We start from the raw sequence: 20,023 nt of genomic DNA on the forward strand, positions 1-20,023 counted from the left end.
TCATGGCAAGGCATTGCTTTGGGCAACCTCCCAGAGGGCACCTGCCTGTGGTGAATGGGACCAGAGGCAGAAGAGGGTGGAACAATGAATAAAATGTTACCGTTGTATAGGTGGCAACACGGGGGTTCCGTTCCTGGCCCCTGCAGGCGCCAACAGAGTGTGCATAAGCACACACACCCCGCCTTGTGTCCACTCCACCTTGACCTGCTCCCATTCTGCACTTTCTGAGTTGAGCAGAACCCTCCCGTTAGTGATCACGCATGAATTGGACGTGCCTAAAGTGGCCACCACCTGTATAGTAGGCTAGTTTCACACACTCCCCCACACTCCTCTGTCCTCCATCCAGATGAGTAAAAGGCACTATCAAAGTTCTGTACCAGCTGCTGGGATGCCAGTTGCTCTGAATAACAGCTGTTGGGAAGCACAAGTGGGAAGAGTGCTGCTGTTGTGCTCCTGCCCCATAATTGGGCAGCCATCAAGCACTGTGAGAACTGGACCTGATGGCCCTTAGGCCTAATCCAGCCACTGTGCACTCCTTACATTCTTCCTATTTGTTTGCTCTTGGGGCGCTGAATTAGAAGGACCTCTTGAATCCTTTCCAGCTACCAGCGTTCTGGCACTGGCAGCAGACAGCCCTTTGGGTCAGCTTTCCACACGAGGAAGCCAGGAGCTCCTCAGCACCTCCAGCAGAAAAATTTGGAAGCTGTAACTTCCTCCTCCAGTAATTATAAGTTTATAACCAGTCAGCAACCCATAGACTCTCCCTTGACTTTCTGTTTTCCATTCTATATTTTGATTAGTATATTTTTCTTTAAAAATAAAAATGTTCTCAGCCAAATGTATTCTTTATTATCCTATATTTTTTCCAGCTTTTGTTTGGCTAGGGCAGAAAGAGGTATGTGTGTGTGTGTGTGTGTGTGTGAGAGAGAGAGAGAGAGAGAGAGAGGGAGAGAGGTGAGATGGAGAAACCACCTCAAGCCCCCATGTCTTTTATTTTATTCAGTGCCCTTTTTCCAATATGCAGCTTCTTTGCCATTTCTTTCTCTCTCTGCCCTCCCCACAATCCACCTTTCCCCTCCCCTCTACTTTTGCTTTCTTACTTCCTTTTTAAAAATTAACCTTATGTCTTTTTTGTTCCTCGTTCCTCTCAGTTTGCTGCGGGCAATTGCTAAAGGAAGCTGTAGCCGACGAGACAAAACTTGGAGAACTCATTAAGCCGTTTTTTGACAGTGGTTGGCCAGGTAAGGTCACATTTCTGCACTTCCCATGCAGTGCTTACAAATCTGTGGGGAGGCGGGGAAGTTGGGGGGAACGGACGACAGATGCATAATCTTGGGGTTTGGAGGGGGCATCTTTGTGGCATGATTGGAGCTGAGGGTGCATCTCGTAAGGCAGGGAAATAAATTTGGTTCTGTTTGCAAATTTACTTAGTTTACCCGTTCTGAAATAATGTGCTAACTGAAACCCAGCTGTCCTCTGAAACCCTTGTACCCCTAAATTCTACTGTGTGGTTCTGTAGTCAATTTGTGTGTGCAAAAATGCTCTTGCTAGAGAAAAGCATCCATGACAGTACTTGTAAAAATGATGTACAAAAAAATAGTTATATTTGGGGGAAATGCTTTTCAAAAATATATGTATACTAGGAGCTGTGCCCCTGCTTGCTTCATTTGCCAGCCCTGCTACCATTCTCCCCACTGATGTCCACTTTGCTCCCCTATCTATCCTTCCCAATTCCTTCTCTTTGCCTCCCACCCACCACCAGAGGACTAAAACTCCCATATTAACCTGCCCTCTCTCTCCCCTGCTCAATTGTCACACTGTTTTCTCAGAGCCACCCCACCCCACTCCTGCCTTTAGAACCTCAGAAAGCAGCTAATGAAAACAGAGTGATAACATCTTACAATTTTATTATGCAGTAAGATTAGTCAAAATTATACTTGAAATGTGTATATTAGGAGAGATTAGCACTAAAATGCTGTTGAGTTTTCATGAGGAAAAATATTTTTTTAAAAATATTGCAAACTGATATGGATATGTGGAGCACCAAACTTAAGATTGGAACAATGAGAATCTGAGAGAAAGTGAAATGGACTGATTTGTCCATCCATGACATCTACACGTGGCTTATTGAGTACCATCACCAGTCATCAAATAATAGGGAACTCTGTTCTCTCAGAGTGGATCCATAGGTAAGCCAAAGAAGTACCGTCTGCACATGAGGGAGTGAATAATAAGCAGGGTTGGAGGAATCCCAAAGTTTTCAGAAGTAAACAAATAAACAATTTTGGGGGCTTGTGGGGACCCTGAGACAAGAGGGAATTTGAAACAGCCAATGAGAACTGAGCATGCTCAGCAAACATAGAATGTTGGCTGATTATCAATCGGGTGAGGGGCAAGAAAACTGGAGAGCAAATGGAATAGAGTTTGCTGAAAAGTGTCATTGCCAGCTGGCTGGAGCTGTGACAAGAACACTCCTCCTAGCAACCTTTTCTTGAAATGCCCACTGGTGATGGTATTAATAATAGTACAGTGGTACGCTTCAGGTTACAAACTCCGCTAACCTGGAAGAGTTACCTTGAGTTGAGAACTTTGCCCCAGGATGAGAACAGAAATCGTGTGCTGGTGGCACAGCGGCAGCAGCAAGAGGCCCCATTAGCAAAAGCACATCTCTAGTTAAGAACAGTTTCAGGTTAAGAACGGACCTCCGGAATGAATTAAGTTCGTAACTAGAGGTACCACTGTAACAGTAATACCATCAACATCTAATAAAATGATCATCAATACATGAAAGCTAGGATATACACAAGGGAGAGTTTTGCCTACTGTAGGGGGCCATGGAGGAGGCTGCGATGCCTGTGTGCTGTGCACACAGAGTGGCATTTCCCCTCACTCTGGTATTATCCATCAGTGCTGGCTGAATCACACAAGGGTAAGGAGAAAGGCTTGCATTTGTTGCATGTGTGACTGCATACACACCATACATTTAAAGCACATGTATTCTCCTATTAGGGACACGGGTGGCACTGTGGGTTAAAGCCTCAGCGCCTAGGGCTTGCCGATCGAAAGGTCGGCGGTTCGAATCCCCGCGGCGGGGTGCACTCCCGCTGTTCGGTCCCAGCGCCTGCCAACCTAGCAGTTCGAAAGCACTCTCGGGTGCAAGTAGATAAATAGGGACCGCTTACTAGCGGGAAGGTAAATGGCGTTTCCGTGTGCGGCTCTGGCTTGCCAGAGCAGCGATGTCACGCTGGCCACGTGACCCGGAAGTGTCTTCGGACAGCGCTGGCCCCAGGCCTTTTTGAGTGAGATGGGCGCACAACCCTAGAGTCTGTCAAGACTGGCCCGTACGGGCAGGGGTACCTTTACCTTTACCTTTATTCTCCTATTCTCCCTTCACTGTTGGAGACAGCATGGCCCATGAATAACCATTGCTGGGAATCACGAGTGGAGAATGTTGCTGTCACACTCGGGTCCTGCTTTCTGGCTTCTCATTGGGGCATTGGTTTGGCTGCTGTGAGAACAAGCTATTTGGCTGGATGGGTCCACCTTTGGCATGATACGGCAGCCAGGCTCCTCTTATGTCCTTGCTAGATCAGGATGCAAGGGCTATCTTGTCCAGCCTCCCTGTTTCCCAGTGCCAGTGCCAGGCTATTTTGCACCCCAGGCAAGGCTAGCTACGTGCACACATGCACCACCACCCCAAACTGCTAACTTCGATTTTCAAAAACAGATTATTGTAGAAAAAAAGGGAAAGCACAAAACTTGAAACTGCTAAATTTGTTTAAAATTGCAGGAATAAGTAGTACAACAATCTTTGATTATCTTTCTCTAATACAAAAGAAAGTGTTTTAGCATACAAATCGTTTTGAATAATCTTGTGAATTACGGAGCTCAAAATGAATCTCTTAAAAGTTTCAATTTCAGGCAAATAAAAATCTCACTTTGTGTGCAAATTTTGCCACCAATTCCTTCTAGTCAAGGGCTGATGCTTGGGCAAGTCCAGTTAATATAGTTGCCAAGCCAACTAATCTCTTTTGCAACATTAAGTGTAAGTTCTTATAAGTTTGAGCTTTGAGAAACTGGAAGTGTGAGAAGGATCCTTAGAGCAACAGAACCATTAGGCACATTATCCAGGTGTTTTTGTTGTAGTACGAAGAGAAGTACTCCTTGTGGTGGTATCGACTTTGGAAGTCTTTGAGATATTGCTGTAAGTTCACAGCACAAACCTGAACTTACAAATTGCATCAGCAAGGGCCTTAGCTTCAATTCGGGAAGCATTTCCAGATAAACCTTTTAGGCTTGTGTCATCAAAGATCTCTATTAAAGCATCATATATACTTCTAAGATTATATCTCAGTGGTTTCAAAGCATCAATCTGGCTCTCCCATCTTCTTTCGCTCAGCAGCTTAACAGTTATACCTAAGTCTGATACATGGTTAGTTAGAATTTGCCAACGCTGAGTCGATGCATAGAAATAATTATAGATCTGTTGATCTAAACTGAGGAAACTGAATTGCTTTCAGACAACAGTGGCATCACTGACAACCAAGTTTAAAGAGTGTGCATTGCAGGGCACAAAAAAGGCACATGGGTTTATGTCCAGGACTCTCTTTTGTGTGCCATTTTCTTTGCCTTTCACATTGCTGCACATTGACAATACGGATTCTTACTTGGTAATCCCATTTGCTCAAGCTGTCCAAAAGAGTTTCTGTCATAAAGGCACCTGTAGTCTCCTTTAGTGGAACAAATCCTGAGAAATGTTCTCTTTTTATAACCTAAGGCTCAGATATCTCATTATCTGATGGTTTGATTACATCAACAAAACATACAATCATTGTCATTTGTACAATATGACTAACATCAGGTTTGCAGTCCAAAATAATTGAATAGTATTGGGCTGCGTTTTCATGTGCTCCCCCCCCCCCCCCGCTTTATAGTACCTGCTAGAAGCTGTATAAGCTCATTTTGGATATCTTTTCCTAGGTAGTGAACCATTGTTTCTTGATCTTTAACTCTGTGCAAATGTTCATTCATGATGGGATCAAAAAGGGCTAGATATTCTACAAACTTCAAAATATTTCCTCTGTGCAACTAGCAGCATACAACTTTTTAGTTGTACCATGGAATGCCACGTTTTGTATGCCAAGAACTCTGGCCAAAGCAATCAAGTGTTCCAAGATTTGCCCTCAATAATGTTCTTCTTGTCTAATTTTCTTCATGTTAATATCACCAATGTCTTTCCTTTAGATAAGTGCAATTCAAGTTATTTCCAGGTCTGATAGTTTTCTAAATGGTCAGTATTCCTCTCATGTGAAGACAGTATTTTTGGTTTCTATGGAAGCCGCCCAGAGTGGGATACAAATAATAAATTATTATTATTATTATTATTATTATTATTATTATTATTATTATTCCAGTCTTTTGAACCTGTTTCTTGTAGAGGTAGTGCACGATATTTTTGCCGAACAACTTACACACACCATATTTTGAGGCTGAATATATCAACCTCAATTGATACTTCTTCACCATTTGCTATTCTTCTCTTGTGGTGTAAAGGAGAGAATTTTTTCTTTTTTTCTTTTTTCTTTTACTCTTTGGGGAAATCATGTGATACAACCTGCTGTGGTCCATGTTGTATTATAAGCTGTCACAAATTATCACTGCAATAGTTAGACCAGTTAGCAGGGTCACTGTAATTCAAGTCAGGCACAGTACCATCTTCTTTTACAGACTTGGTGGTACTCTCACTTTCCTTGACATCCTCTTTTTCCACTGTGTGTTTTCCATAAATATTTTCAATTTGTGAAAAAAATTCCAATGTATCAGTTACTTCAAAAATGATAAAATTCTTCAGAATTTAAAATAAAAGTAAAATAATATCAGAAATGTATAAGATATAACAAAAACTAATCTCCATAAAACTGTGCTCCTCAGAGGTCATTACTGTGTCCCAGTATGGTGTCCCACTGACACAGTAACCTACCTTGCCCCATCCTAAAGGGACGCACACATGAAAGAGCTTAAAGCAATAGACTTTCCCTGCTAATTCTCAGCATCGCTTATCCAGAGGATGACTGGGTAGATCATCCTCTTCCTCCTCCTTCTCATCTATGAGCCCAGGGCAGCAAATACACAAGTAATAAAACAACCAAAACATCTGAAAAACAATTCCAATGCAGATGAAGACTGGGAAAGATCTCAACTTTGAAATGCTTGTTGAAAGAGGGATGTATTCAAGAGGTGCTGAAAAGACAACAGAGACGGGACCTGATATTTAAAGGGAGGGCATTCCAAAGAGTAGGTGCCATAACACTAAAAGCCCAACAGACCTCCTGATAAGTTGGTACATCTGCAGAGGCCCTCACCTGCAGAGCACAGTGATTAGTTGGGTAAATGGCCAGGTGTGGGGGGAGAGATGATATTTTAAATAGTCCTTTGGATCCTGGCCATTCCCATGGTTTAAATGTTAGAGTAGGGTTCTCTACTAGGCAAATATACTGTAATGTGGTCATAACAAATCCTAAGGACACCCATTGGAGCTTTATCTTCTGTCCACATGACCAATAAGTATATCAGAGTTGTTTTTCTCCAAGTTTCTTTTGATATTTTTTTGCATCTGTGTGGCTTTATGGCTTAAGTGGGGCATATCTTAGCAGAATGAAGGGATGCATCCTAGCCAATATTTATGCTGCAAGACAAATAATAAGTCTGATCATTTTGCTAATCCACTCCTCCTCAAGATAACAAAGCATGAATTTGCATGAGTAAATACTAACAAGAATTCATTAGTGGCTTTGCAGAAGACCTTGGGGGAAATGAAAGAGAGTTAGGCTACTTGGTGAACCTTTTTTTTAAAAAAGTCATATTAGTCAAAGACTGTAGTACTCCTAACTTCAGTGCCCCTTCTTCTGTCACTCCTCTTCCACTCTTAATAATTTTCCCCACACCTTTTTTTCTGATTGTTAAGATCACAGGCTCCTCCAGGTTGCTCCCCCAGGTGTAGGTAAACCTTTCTCAGCCTGAAGGCTGCATTCCCCTTTAGCCAGCTTTTCAGGGGTCATATGCAAGTGGCGAGCAGAGCCAGAAGCAAAAGTAGAGCAACAAATGTTAGATTTTACCTTTGCAAGAGAGGCTAGTTGCTACACTATCATACCTCTCACTGTCCCCCTTCCAGGAAAGCAAGAGACAAGAGCAGAGTTCCAAGGACACACCCCAGTCAGACAAATGCATCCAAGGAAGGTGCAAAGTGCGGCTAGTGAGAGGTGTAGGCTGGGGAAAAGGGGGCGTGAAGGAGGCTCCCAAAGGCCAGAGAAGGCCTGGAGGGGCCAGAGTTTGCCTCACTAATTGTGAGGTTTCCCAGCCTGATGTCTATTCAGAACCGATCTGGGGTCTATTCACCCGCTTTTTCTCCAGTTGTTCCCCATCACTGGAGCTTGTGGACAGGCTGGGGCCTTGGCATGCTCTTGATTGGTGCTATTCACTTATGGTCAGAACAACTTTTAGTCTGACAAGAGAGATGAGAAAGGGTGGTATACAAATTTAATAGACAAAACAAAACAAAAGCAGCGAAAAGAAAGATAAGGTCTCCCCCCATTTTTTGTCTCAAGCCCCTTTGAGCTAGACACCAGCCCTCTGTGTTGGTGTCTTCCCCACCTCTGCTACTCTCCATTTATAAAATAGTAATATTTGAATCCATCCCAGTGGCTTTCTCTTCTTGCTTCATTGGCTGGGCGGAGGGAGAACAGGGAGGAGTAGAAGAAGGGGGATTTGGGAATCTCCTAATTTCTGCTATTACTAACAAAAAAAACCCAGTCTTTACTATAACAACATTAACTTTTCTTGTAGAAAAAATGAATAAACTGGGATGTTTCCGCCCCCCCCCCTCACTCCCCAATGATTTGCTTTATTCTCTCTTTTCGTTTTTGCAAGTTTGGATGTCATGGTGGCCCCAAGATCACAGCTTTTCTTCCCCACCCTCATATTTATTTATTTTTGACAGTGAAATTAACATTCTTATCTCTAAAGTGGCAGCTTAAAAAATTGACAATAGAGCCTTCTTTCTCTTCTTATGAAGGAGAGTTGGGGGGTGGTAGCGGATCGTTTGCTATCCGTAAGTTGCAAATAATTTCTCAAGTTGAAAGGCTAGGTAAATCTTTCTATCTGAGATAAGCTCGGTTTTATTTCTTATTTTTTTTCAAACACACACACACACCAGCCAGCCAGCCATCCTGCAAGCAGCCTGCAACATTGCCGGAGCATCCTTTGGGGGACCCTCCGCTGGTTTTTTTCCAAGCGCCTCTTCTCACACGTGTGTTTGTACTAGCTGAAGACGCGCACGCATGGCTCTCTAAATAATTTACAAGTTGATTAATAAACTCACAGGGGTATAATTAGGAGAGAGAGAGACAGCGGCTACGGTAACGGGCACAGCACTTGGGGGAGCTGGAGACTCTTTCCTTTTCCTGTCTCTCTCTCTCCCTCTCGCTCTTTTTCTCTTTTTTTCAAGAAACTTTCGAGGGTGCTGGGCGTTTGAAGATAAGTTGGGAAGCGCACAGTGCCTCTCCTCGTTTGATGTGGAAATAGGACAGTTTGAATCCGTCGACTTTAATTTTTCACAAGCTGTAGGGGCCCTGCAGAGAGCTACTTTCTCTTTTTTATTATTGGGGGGTGGGGGAGGATGGAAAATCCCTCTACATTTTTCTTTCATTTTTCTTTCTATACACACAAGTCCAAACAGGAACGAAAAATCAGATTAATTTCCTCTTCTCCTAAAGTTCTATTTATCCACCCGTTGACCGGCCCTCTTCGAGTCTCCTGGTGACGGGGGGTAATTTTGCGATGGAGTTCTCCTGCAGCAAAATGTATATATTAGGGGAAAGTGTACCTGAAAAATGCATATAATTCATGAAAAGGAAATACAAGAGTGCATTATATTAGGGGAAATCATTGCAAAATCATATATATGTCAATCATCTCAGACTCCGCTTTCTCTTGGTGAGGCCTTGTGGGGGGCACTGCCCAGTGGTCTTAGACGCATGGCAGGGTCTCCTCTGTTGGTTCCCTGTTTGTGGAATGCTCTGCTTTTTATGAGGAAGCTTCCTGGAAACTCTGAAATCAGTGGTTGAGTGAATGTGGTTGTTTTTAGTTGGTTTTAGAATGTTTTCGGGGACGTGGGTGGCACTGTGGGTTAAACCACAGAGCCTAGGACTTGCCGATCAGAAGGTTGGTGGTTCGAATCCCCGTGACGGGGTGAGCTCCCATTGCTTGGTCCCTGCTCCTGCCAATCTAGCAGTTTGAAAGCATTTCAAAACGCAATAAGATAAATAGGTACTGGTCTGGCGGGAAGGTAAACGGCGTTTCCGTGCGCTGCTCTGGTTCACCAGAAGCAGCTTAGTCATCCTGCCCAGAAGCTGTATGCCGGCTCCCTTGGCCAATAAAGCGAGATGAGCGCCGCAACCCCAGTCATCCGCGACTGGACCTAATGGTCAGGGGTCCCTTTACCTTTAACTAAAATGTTTTCGATGGTGTTATTATTAATGTGTGTGGTTCCCTGGGCTCCTCTGGGAGGGCAGGTAAGATGATGGTGACGACGATGACAATGATAATAATGATAATAATGGTGATGATTATGATAATGATAATGACAACAACAACAACAGAAATGTGCCTTAAAAGGCAGGCAAAGTCTCGTAAGGGCTTTCTAAAAAATTTTTTTGCAACAGAACTGGAAAAGTGGTGAGCTAATGTAAGTTGGGATGATCAGAACCTGAAATGGATAGGATGTTCCACCTTTAGCTCCATTGGCTGTTTAGCAGTGCTATAGAAGTAATTCCTTGCCCCCACCTGCTATTTGCTATTCTCAAGTCTGAAATTTTGCACTAGGGAATTACTACAGAGTTTTCTTCATGGGGCTATGTCTGTCCTCCCAACCCCGGTGACAAAAACTGAGGGTTAGAGGAACAAATAAACCATCTGCCAGTGGATCTTCCCTTCTCTCTGTCTTTATTTCTGTCTCTGTATCTGCTTCTCTCTCTTTCTCTCTCTCTCCCCAATACAGTACTAGCTTGCCTTAACTAGGCTGTTGCAAGGGTCACTAAAGCATTGTCTAAAACATGTGTTCCCTTACCCTATCCTATAGAAAGCATTATTCAAAAACAGTTATTTGCACAGCTCGCTAAGGACAATAATAGCACAATATAATTCACACCAGTAACAATTAATTGCACATTTATTAAAAATTCAATTTAAAGTGTTTGGTTTAATTAATTCAACAAAACTGATGAACTTCATCCAGTAATGCCAGCTTTTCAATGTCTGATAGTCATTTGCACCTCCAGCACACTCTCTTGCCTTTTAGTACCCCCTGTGTAATCCCACAGGGATGTGGTTGGCGCTGTGGGTTAAACCACAGAGCCTAGGACTCGCCGATCAGAAGGTCGGCGGTTCGAATCCCCGTGATGGGGTGAGCTCCCATTGCTCGTTCCCTGCTGCTGTCCACCTAGCAGTTCGAAAGCACGTACTGCTCCGGCGGGAAGGTAAACGGCGTTTCTGTGCACTGCTCTGGTTCACCAGAAGCGACTTAATCATGCTGGCCCCATGACCCAGAAGCTGTACGCCGGCTCCCTCGGCCAATAAAGCGAGATGAGCGCCGCAACCCCAGAGTCGGCCACGACTGGACCTAAGGTCAGGGGTCCCTTTACCTTTACCTATGTAATCCCACAGCCCCACAAGCAAAGCGGTACTGTCCACTTAGGGGAACAACTGGTCTGAATGCTAAGAGTTGTTACTATGAACCAAATGCTCTTGTTGTGACAATTATTTTATTTTATTTTATTTTGTATTTAATTTCTATCCATCTTTCCTCCAAGAAGCTTAAGGTGGCTTACATAGTTCTCTTACCCATTTTATCCTAGGTTAGGCTGAGAATGAGTGATTGACCCAAGGCGGGGATTTGAAGCTTGGTCTCTCAGGTCCTAGTTTAGCACTGTAACCACCATACCACGCTGGCTCTCATTGGGTGGGGTTTGTGTGAAGAAAGGGTGTTCAGGGCAGAAGGGCCCCTTGTGGGGAAGATCCAAGTGTGTCTTTACATGGTGGGAAATACTCATTGCCCCTCTCTTCCCCCATCAGAACATTACCTATGAAGGCCGCTAGCCGAGGGCAGTCTCAGCATTAACCCTGAAAAGGGCAACAAATGGACACACTACCACCCACTGCAGTATTTTATCAGTTAATGTTGGGGCAGGGAGCCTGTGGCCCACCTGAGTTCCACCTTTCCCAGATTAAGGCCGGCTCAGCACTGAAGCCGATATTTAAAAACATTCTTAAGTATGTTTACCAGCATCCTGCCTCACAGTGGCCAGCCAGGGAGAAACCAGCAAACAGGAGCTGAGCGCAAGAGCACTCGCTCCTCTTGTGGCTTCCAGAAACTGGTTTCCAGAAGCATTAGTGCCTCTGCTTGTGGTGGCAGAGGATGGACATTGTGGCTAGTCATCATCGATAACCTTCTCCATGAATTTGTCCAATCCTCTCTTAAAGATCATGGCCATTACCGCTTCCTGAAAGAGCAAGTGCCCTTGTTTAACTGTGTGCTGCAATGCTAGGTAGCCATAGCTCTGATGTAGCAGCTGTAACTGTTGTCTACTCGACACACACACACTCTAACACACACCCCTGCCCTGTCTTGGGGTAGAGGCATCTATCCTATTCTTTAAAATTCAGTCTTGGCACCCAAAAATGTACCTTTCTTCCTTCGGTGAGCACAGCTCCACATTGCAGCAACCATGTATCACCCGCAGGTGGCGCTGCTTAATAAACAAACTCACTTCGCCAAGAGGTTTGCCTCTGATCACCACTGTTCTGTTTATTAGTACATCATAGGCAAACGTTAGCAAGCTACATAACCAGAGCCTCCATCGGCAGGACTCAAAAGCTGTAAAAACAGCGGTGGTGTTAAGGAAATAATGATTGTCTTAGATGCCTCCTGTACTTATTATGTTAGCCACACTTTGAAGGGCCTGGACCTCAATTTCTAATGGAAACTGGAGTTTACATGAATTCTCATAATGCAGACTTTAGACCAGATGCAGCCTTAGATGTCATCTTCAAAGTGGGAATCTAGAAAAATCTTCAGACAAGAAAAAAGAAACACCCACACGTGAAGAGACAGAAAGTGGAGAATAAAAGGCAGCTGGACACGGGGGCAGGAAGTGGGGGGGGGGGAGGAAGAAGAAAAACCTTGCAGACTAAAAGAGGTTCAAGTTTATCATCTTTATTCATGCAAGATAAAATCTGAAAAAGCTGAGGAGGAAGAGGAAAGGAATGCTTCACCAAGAGATTACTGCAGGCGCAAGGATGATCCAGACTTGGGTCTGTGAGCTGCTCTTGCCTGAATGCAAAAACAGACCTTTCCTGACCAGATGGTCTCTTGGAATGGAAATGGCGATGATGGATCGCTGGATCACAACTGCCCTCCATCCCCAAAGCAATTCTATTGCAGGCTTCTCAATAGCCTGGTTTAAAATAAGGTTCAACTTTTTAAAAATTGCTCACAATTTCCCTTGTAAGGAAGAGATGCAATGGCATTAGTTTCACACATACTTTTCTTCTTTCTTTTGAAGTGTCTCACATCCATCTTTAGATATATGCCTCCAAGTTCTTTCTGTTGTTTGCTTCTTGCATCAACATAGTTTTAGATTGTTCATCCATCACATAGGTGGTTGTCCCCTTGGTCTTTTGAAATAGTATGGTCTCAATTTGACACAACTTTAATCAATTGGCCTAAAGGAAGAAGGGCCCATTCCAATCTGCAGTTAGGCCAGTTAAAGCTTTTTCATAATACAGTAGGATAAAAGAAGCTAATCTAAATAAAAACAAAAAGAGAAAAGAAAACACCAAAGGAAAACTTAAAAAGAGGAAAAAAGAGAAGAACAAAAATAAAAAGGACTTCTGATTTTCCATCAGTTACATAAAAATAAATTATTCAAAATATTCACTCTAGAATGACACCCAACTGATCTACTTTCTGTTAGACAATATTTTCCCAATCTTCCAATCCAAATAGATTAATTCATTTTGTTTTTTTCCACAAAGAGTTCAAAAGGGGTTCTCTAATTTTTAATAATAATAAATGTCAGCAATCATTTTTCTCTAATCAAACATATCAACATCTCCAGTAACTTCAACATATTAACATATTAAACAACATATTAAACAATAATAAGTCTTTCTGTCTTAGTCCACACAAGATTCTTTCTGCTGTGATTATACAGTATATTAACTATTCAATAGTTTTTTACTTATCATGCGTTTCTTAATTTGCACCTAGTTCCATATCTTCCGTTCCCATTTCCTGTTGTATTTGCTGTGGTGTTCCATCCTGATTTTTTTTTTTAATTCCTTTTCCATTTATGCTTCTTCCATTCTTTTCCCAAGGAAAACACTAAAGGTTGGATAGCTCTTTCCTCTGAATTCTCTCCAAGTTGTAAACAGAGTCCTTTCTCTCTCTCAACTCTATCTCACCCAGCTCAGGATGTCTTTTCATCTATCCATCCATGGCTTCATTCCACTCCTCCAACATCTCAACTCAACCATTTGGCTGTTTCAAATACCTGTATGGAGGACTTCTCCATTTCACCATCTGTTGCATCCATTTCACCCTCCTGTTCTGACAATCCTTCATCCATATTTTTCTCTGAAGTCCCTGTGTCTTCTTTAATGCCACTTTCCATTTCATCCTTCTCTGGTCTGCTTTCATTCACCATTTCATCAATCTCACCTCTAATCACTTTTATTTACTCATCAGACAATTGCTGAAGGACACCAAGAGCCAATGGAGTGTCCAGCAATTTATCTGCCATACTGAATGTTCTTGATAGTAACAATTCAGTCTCCCCTTTAAGATCTTCACAGTCTCCTATCTTCAACCCCCTGTCATGACCTTAAGATCTTTGTAACATTATCTGCTATCAAACCAGGTTCCCACAAAGGAAATAAGAAGTAGCAACATTAGTTTTGATTTCAAGGTAACACTTTCACTGAGAAAACAGATTTAAAGAAAATAAAAATTATTAGCATTCAAAACTCCCTTGATTGTTTAAACCTTACTTGGTTCAAACGGAGCATGCTTTTTGTTCTGGCTTCAGCCCTTTAATGATAAACTTTTCTTAAAGCCAGAAAGTAGCTCATACAACAGTTGTAAATTTCAACTGGTAGACAGAGAAACCTCTCTCAAGCAGGATCTAGACACATCAAAAAGGCGATTCAGTTAAACTTGTTGTAAACTTCATGCAGGGAAATCTTGTTGGCGAAAGATGGGACTCCACAGCACCATGTGGTGTCACAGTGTTATAACACATATAAAGCACTTTATGAATGTAGCTGAGTCCTCAGTTGAAAATTATAAACTTCTCAAAGATAATTAGAGAAATGGAGGCTTTTGTAGCCCTATGCCCTTCAGGGCTGTTACATGGCTTTTGGGCACAACGTTTATTCCTGCGCTTTAAGTCGCTCACCCCCATCTGGGTTCCCAGGAGCTAACAGCTTTTCAGTCTCTCAGTTTAGAAAATGGCTTTCTCAGAGTGTCAGAGGTTATTTCCCTGTTCACACTTTTCTGCAGAGTGAATTTGATAGCCAAGATTTATGCCATGCGTATCATCAATCACCATGTAATTATTTCCGTTGGCAACCTGCCAGGCGTGCCAACATGAACAAAATATTGTTGGGCCCCAGGTAAGCTCCTTCCCACATAATTGATCACGTGACACAGTCCATACACCATTTGAATGGGAATGCCCCACCGGCCCCTAGGAGTTGTCTCCTTTGCAGTCTGCTGACAGAAGAAGTTTAGTCCACCATGTTCCTCCCCTGGAAGTAAAGGCCTAATAACTCTCCTGGAAGTCAAGGCCTAGTAAATTTTCCATCTCTCTCTCTCTCTCTCACTCACACACACACACACACACACACACACACACTTCCATGGCAATCTCATACACATTCTGGAAAGCCAAGAGGACCCCTGTTCATCTATCTGTGGAACAGATGTGCCATGCAACTCAACTATTTTTCAGCCCTAGCTCCCAAACTGACTATAACTGCCCTGTTCCCACCACCACAGCTGTGTGGCTTAAATTGTGGTGCCCACATGGACCTCAACTCCTGTTGGCTCCAACCAGCATGGCTAATGGTCAGGGACTATATGGGAGTAGTAGTCTATGCCATGTTGACCTCTCCTGACTTAGATTTTCCTCTTAACCACAAGAATGGAGATTGGCCCAACTGTCCAACGATAGGCAGCTAAGCTAATTGATGTGTTGCAATGGCTAGGCACCAACTAGGAGGCTTTATAGCTGCCCCTGGTGCCTCATTCTTTCCTGGTGCATCACAACGGCTGTACTCAAGAGTAGGTTTCATTCTGGCTTCCTCTGAAGCAGGACTAGAAGGATGGCCTCATGCTACCATTAAATTGGCACTGTGCCACCATTTTTGCTCCTGGCAGTGACGTTACAGTTTCTACAGCTGGAAGGGGACACACCAATCAGCATGTTGGATTCCCTGCATTTGTCACATCCCTGAGTGGGGCACCTTCCTGGATAGTAAGTTCAGAGGGGTTTTCAGTTTCTACTGACTCCTCTTGAGCCCCTTATGTGCTAAGAACCAGCAAAGGGATCTTCCTTCTCTGAGGAGGCCTTGTCTGATTCTGGCTCTGCTGCAAGAAGCTGTTGGGGCGTGACACTACATACCCTCCTGAGCCAATCTTCCCAGATCTTTGGGCTTCTTTCCATGGAATGTTCCAGCCCAAAGACTCATAACAAGAACAGAGTTTGGCCATTTGATATTCCACTGGTGTGTCAGGGCCCATAAATGAGCCCTGGATTGCACAAGCAACATCACCACTGGTGTGTTTATATATATAATGTTTATTTATTTATTTTTAAGTGGAGGGCAATGGAGGAAGAGAGAAAGGAGAGAAAGATAGACAGAAAGAGTAACTGAGTCTTCTGTTGCACATTAGGATTATAAAATTAGGAAGACCAGTGGTCTGCCTCAAGGCTTCTGCAAGTATGAGGCTGGCCTCCCTAAGAAGACACTATAAGCCTTTTCTCTGAGGATGCCCATTGTGTTGAAATGGATTGAATGGTTGAAATGGAGACCTGAGCTTAGGAAGCTCACTGGGAACGTTGGAAGCTGCCTTACACTGAGTCAAGCTATGGATCCATATGCTCAATATTGTCTATCCTGACTGGCAGTAGCTGTCCTGGGTTTCAGACAGGGGTCTCTCTCCCAGTCCTAATCAGGTATACTTGGACTGATCCAAGAGGGTTGGGCTTATGGTTCCTCTAGCAGAGAGCCTTAGAATGAGCACACTCCTGAATGGCCACCAGAGTCTGGGTCATGAGAGCCAATGGGAAATTGCACACTCACCAGTTTGTGGACAACTAGCCATTAATAGCTTCTGCCAAATGTGATATTCAGGCTGTTAATAAGTTTTGCTTAGTGAGCATTTGTGTCATTATTCCAAAAGCTGAATCTCATGTGGTGCAGCAATGGAGAGGTATCCAGTTGTCTGCTCCCATGCTGTGCCTACTTTAGATTAGGCCAAGTGTTTCCAGGGTGCTGGGTAAAGTCTGAGGGTGTTAGACTTGGAAGACAGCAGTAGTTATCTAAAAACCTATGAATAGCTTTCTGTATCAGGCCAATGGCCCATCTAGTCCAGCATCCTGTTCTCACAGTGACCAACCAAATGCCCCAAGGGGAAGCCCCCAAGCAGGACCCAAGTGCAAAAGCACTCTCCCTTCCTGAGGTTTCCAGCAACTGGTATTTAGGAACTTACAACATAGCCATCATGCTTACCTGGTAGCAGAAAGATTTCTATGCAACAGGTCAGAACCAGGTTATTCAGGACCTAAGATAGCTCCCAGGGGTAACAGGTGTTGCTCCAGCAAAGGTCAGAACCCAGGTCTTGTCTAGTTTTGTCGCTCTTGGCTGGCCACATACTGTAACCAATAGACTATCCCTTCCTGAAACCATTTGTTAACAAAAAGAAATAACTCCTGCGAACTTCATGGTCAGCAGGAAAACTGGGGATTTCCCTGGAGGACTCAAATAATATTAAACCAATTTGACCTTTGTGGAATAATAAGGTATTCTGCTCTCACACTTTGCTGAATTTAGGGATGACAGGCCGATCCAGGGAAAGTAGCCGTTGGCGGTAGCTGGTATTCAGGGCAAGATGTTAACTGTCAAACCCTGAGATCAACCCTCAGGCATCTGAATTAATGTTGGAAGGCTTTAGACCTAATGGGGGAAGGAGGGAGAAAATATCTAAGAGGAGGGAAAAGGGTAAGTGGACAGCACTATCAAAGAAGCTTCTAACTTTCACCTGGTTAGAATGGAGAGCTCCCTGGACCTCCACCCCAAGAATGTAGTTATGTGTCTCTTGGATATTAAGGATTTATAGGTTTAGAGTGTAGGTCAATATATGTCAGAAACCTTTTCCTTTTTTTTTCTAAAGGAGGCAAAGATATTGGGTTAGGAAAGCTTCACATGTGAATGCATATGAATTTTAGAAGTTTTGCATCCCAAGAACATTGTTGTATGGTTCTTGGATTATCAAGGATTTATGGGTTTAGAGTGTAGGTCAAGAAGTGTCAGGTTGCTTCTTTGCTTTCTCCTTCTTTTGCAGGAAAATATATTAGGGTAAAGCCAGTGGGGTGTAATGGTTAAAGCAACAGACAGGGACCCAGAAGAGACTAGGGTTCAAATATTCCACTCAGCCATGAAACCCATTGGCTGACCTTGGGCCAGTTACTACCTCTCAGTCTAACCTACCTCACAGGGTTATTGTGGGGATTAATACCCCCCCCCCAAAAAAAAATCCATTTTCAAGATGTAGTGATGACCACCAACGTGGATGACTTTTTAAGTGGATTAGACAAATTAATGGAGGATTAAGCTGCCAGTGGGTACTGGCTACAATGACTAGTATGTTCTCCCTCAATTGCTGGAGGCAGTATGCCTCTCAATGCCAGATGCTGGCAATCCCAAGCAGGGAGAGCACTGTTGTGCTCAGGTTCTGCCTTTTGACTTCCCATAATGGGCACCTGCTTGGCCACTGTGAGAAATGAATGCTGGACTACGTGGGCCTGTGGGACCTGATCCAGCAGCCCGGCTCTTCTTTCTGATCTTACATAGTCTTGAACATCTGGAGGGCACCAGGACAACACAAGCTGCTCTGGGAGGTTGGTTTTTTCCTGGCCAATTTTGTTGCCACTTTATATTTGTTCAGATAACACAGCTGAGGTCCCTCCCATTTCTGCAGGGCATTTGCAACTTGACAGGTAGCCCTATTTGTTTATCCGAGTATTTTATGCTTCTTCTTCTTTACAGTGGGTTCTGTTTTAACTTTCTTTTTTAGCGTCCTATTTCATCCTTAGTATTAGCCACTCAGTGCTCTGTCTGAGGAAGAAAAAGAGAAAGGAATTGATTAATTAATTAATAGAAGGAGCATATAGGATAATAGATCGAGGTAGCTGGCTTATAGAGTAAAGAGAATTTGGCAAGAGCTTAAGTGGTATTCTTCAGAAATTATCGTTGTTACTACATTTATTTATATTCCACCTTTCCTTCAGGGAGCTCAAGGTATGGCATATATGCTTCTGTTCCCTCCCTATTTTATCTGCACAACAACCCTGTTGGGTAGGTTAGAGGAAGTGACTTCATAGCTGAGTGGGGAATTTGAACCCTGGTCTTCTGGGTCCTAGTCCAATAACCCAGGAGTAGGGAATCTCCAGACTGCAAGCTTCATTAGGACTTGCAGAGGTCCCAGTTTGGCCAATGCCATTTCCCCAAAACCCAGGCCCACCTGTCCCACACGTGACATCATATGTGGCATCAGGTGAGGGGCAGGTGGAGACATGGCATCTAGTCGGAAGGTTTACAGTCACTGCCAATCAGCTGATTGGTGGGGAGAGCAAGCCTGCTGGGATTGGCTGCACTACAGGTGCTAGCTTCATGCTCCCTGGGAGCTGCAGCCAATCCCAATTGGCTTGCTTTCACCACAAGTGAGCTGATTGGGCAGCTTCTTTGCATGGTAAGAATCAAGCATTTTGGGGATTCCTACAAGCCAGGATTCTATTCTTCAGTTTGGCTCATCTCCTGTGCACACACTCCTTTAAGATCACCCCTGATGAATACTCTTTTTTTTATTTTTTTAACCAAACATTGCCAGCCACTGGGCCCTTTCCACTAGAAATCTACCTTTGGACTTCTCCAAAGACCAAAAGCCTCTGTCTGTAGAGATTCCCTTACACACACAACCCCTCTAGCTCCAAGACAGAGGCTGAAGACTCGCACACATTTAGGATGAAAGAGAACTGATGGTTTGAAATTCTCATGCATCATAATCCCCTTAAAGCAGGCAGATTGATGACTTCATCAGAAGGATTGTGAACTCAACTTTGCTAGCTAGTGGTACACTTGAGGCTGAGAGATCTAGGGCTAGCTTTTTAGTCTTACCCTAATGGCAATTACAGAGACTAGCCAATTTTCCCGACAACCTCAAGGAAGCCCCATGTGAGAAGATCTACCATACATTACTGCCTCCTCATTTGTTTTAATCACAGGGAAATAGAAGTGATGTAGATTTCATCTCTTCTTCATCCTGGCCGTTTGAAAACCTGCTAAGATGTTTTCTTTAATGCAGCTGTTCTAAGTAGTGCAGTTCTCCAAATTCTCAAAAGATTTGTTCCCCTCTGAAAGTGGATTCTAGGGTTTTTATGTTTCTGTTTTATTTGGGGTACTATCTCATTTCTTTAGCAACCCTTACAACAGCCTTTTAAGGTAGGCTAGTATTTATTTATTTTGTGGACGGCAGGGCAAGGGGGAGAGTGGGAGGGAAGAAGAAGAAATTTTATTTGGTTCACATTTAAAGTTGCACCTATGAATCTGCACTTTCCAAAACACGACAGTTCTTCAAAACGTACACTTCTCTGAATTTTTACAATTCTCTAACCAAGTAATGTGCACA

General features: G+C 43.4%; 1 protein-coding gene across 3 annotated transcripts in view; it reads left to right on the top strand.

The window, feature by feature from the left end:
• The window catches only part of AK8 (adenylate kinase 8), a 102,921-nt gene that overhangs the window by 51,925 nt on the left and 30,973 nt on the right, over positions 1-20,023 (top strand). For all 3 annotated transcript variants that reach the window (XR_014507234.1, XM_083423815.1, XM_083423814.1), the window contains exon 10: positions 1,152-1,241. Coding sequence is in view for 2 of the 3 variants with exons in the window: in XM_083423815.1 (XP_083279941.1) it covers positions 1,152-1,241 (90 nt within the window). In the remaining variant the exon portion in view is untranslated. The remainder of the gene's footprint in view (positions 1-1,151; positions 1,242-20,023) is intronic.

The sequence above is a fragment of the Podarcis tiliguerta genome, assembly GCF_965153285.1.
Source record: "Podarcis tiliguerta genome assembly, chromosome: Z".
In the NCBI taxonomy this organism is placed as follows: domain Eukaryota; kingdom Metazoa; phylum Chordata; class Lepidosauria; order Squamata; family Lacertidae; genus Podarcis; species Podarcis tiliguerta.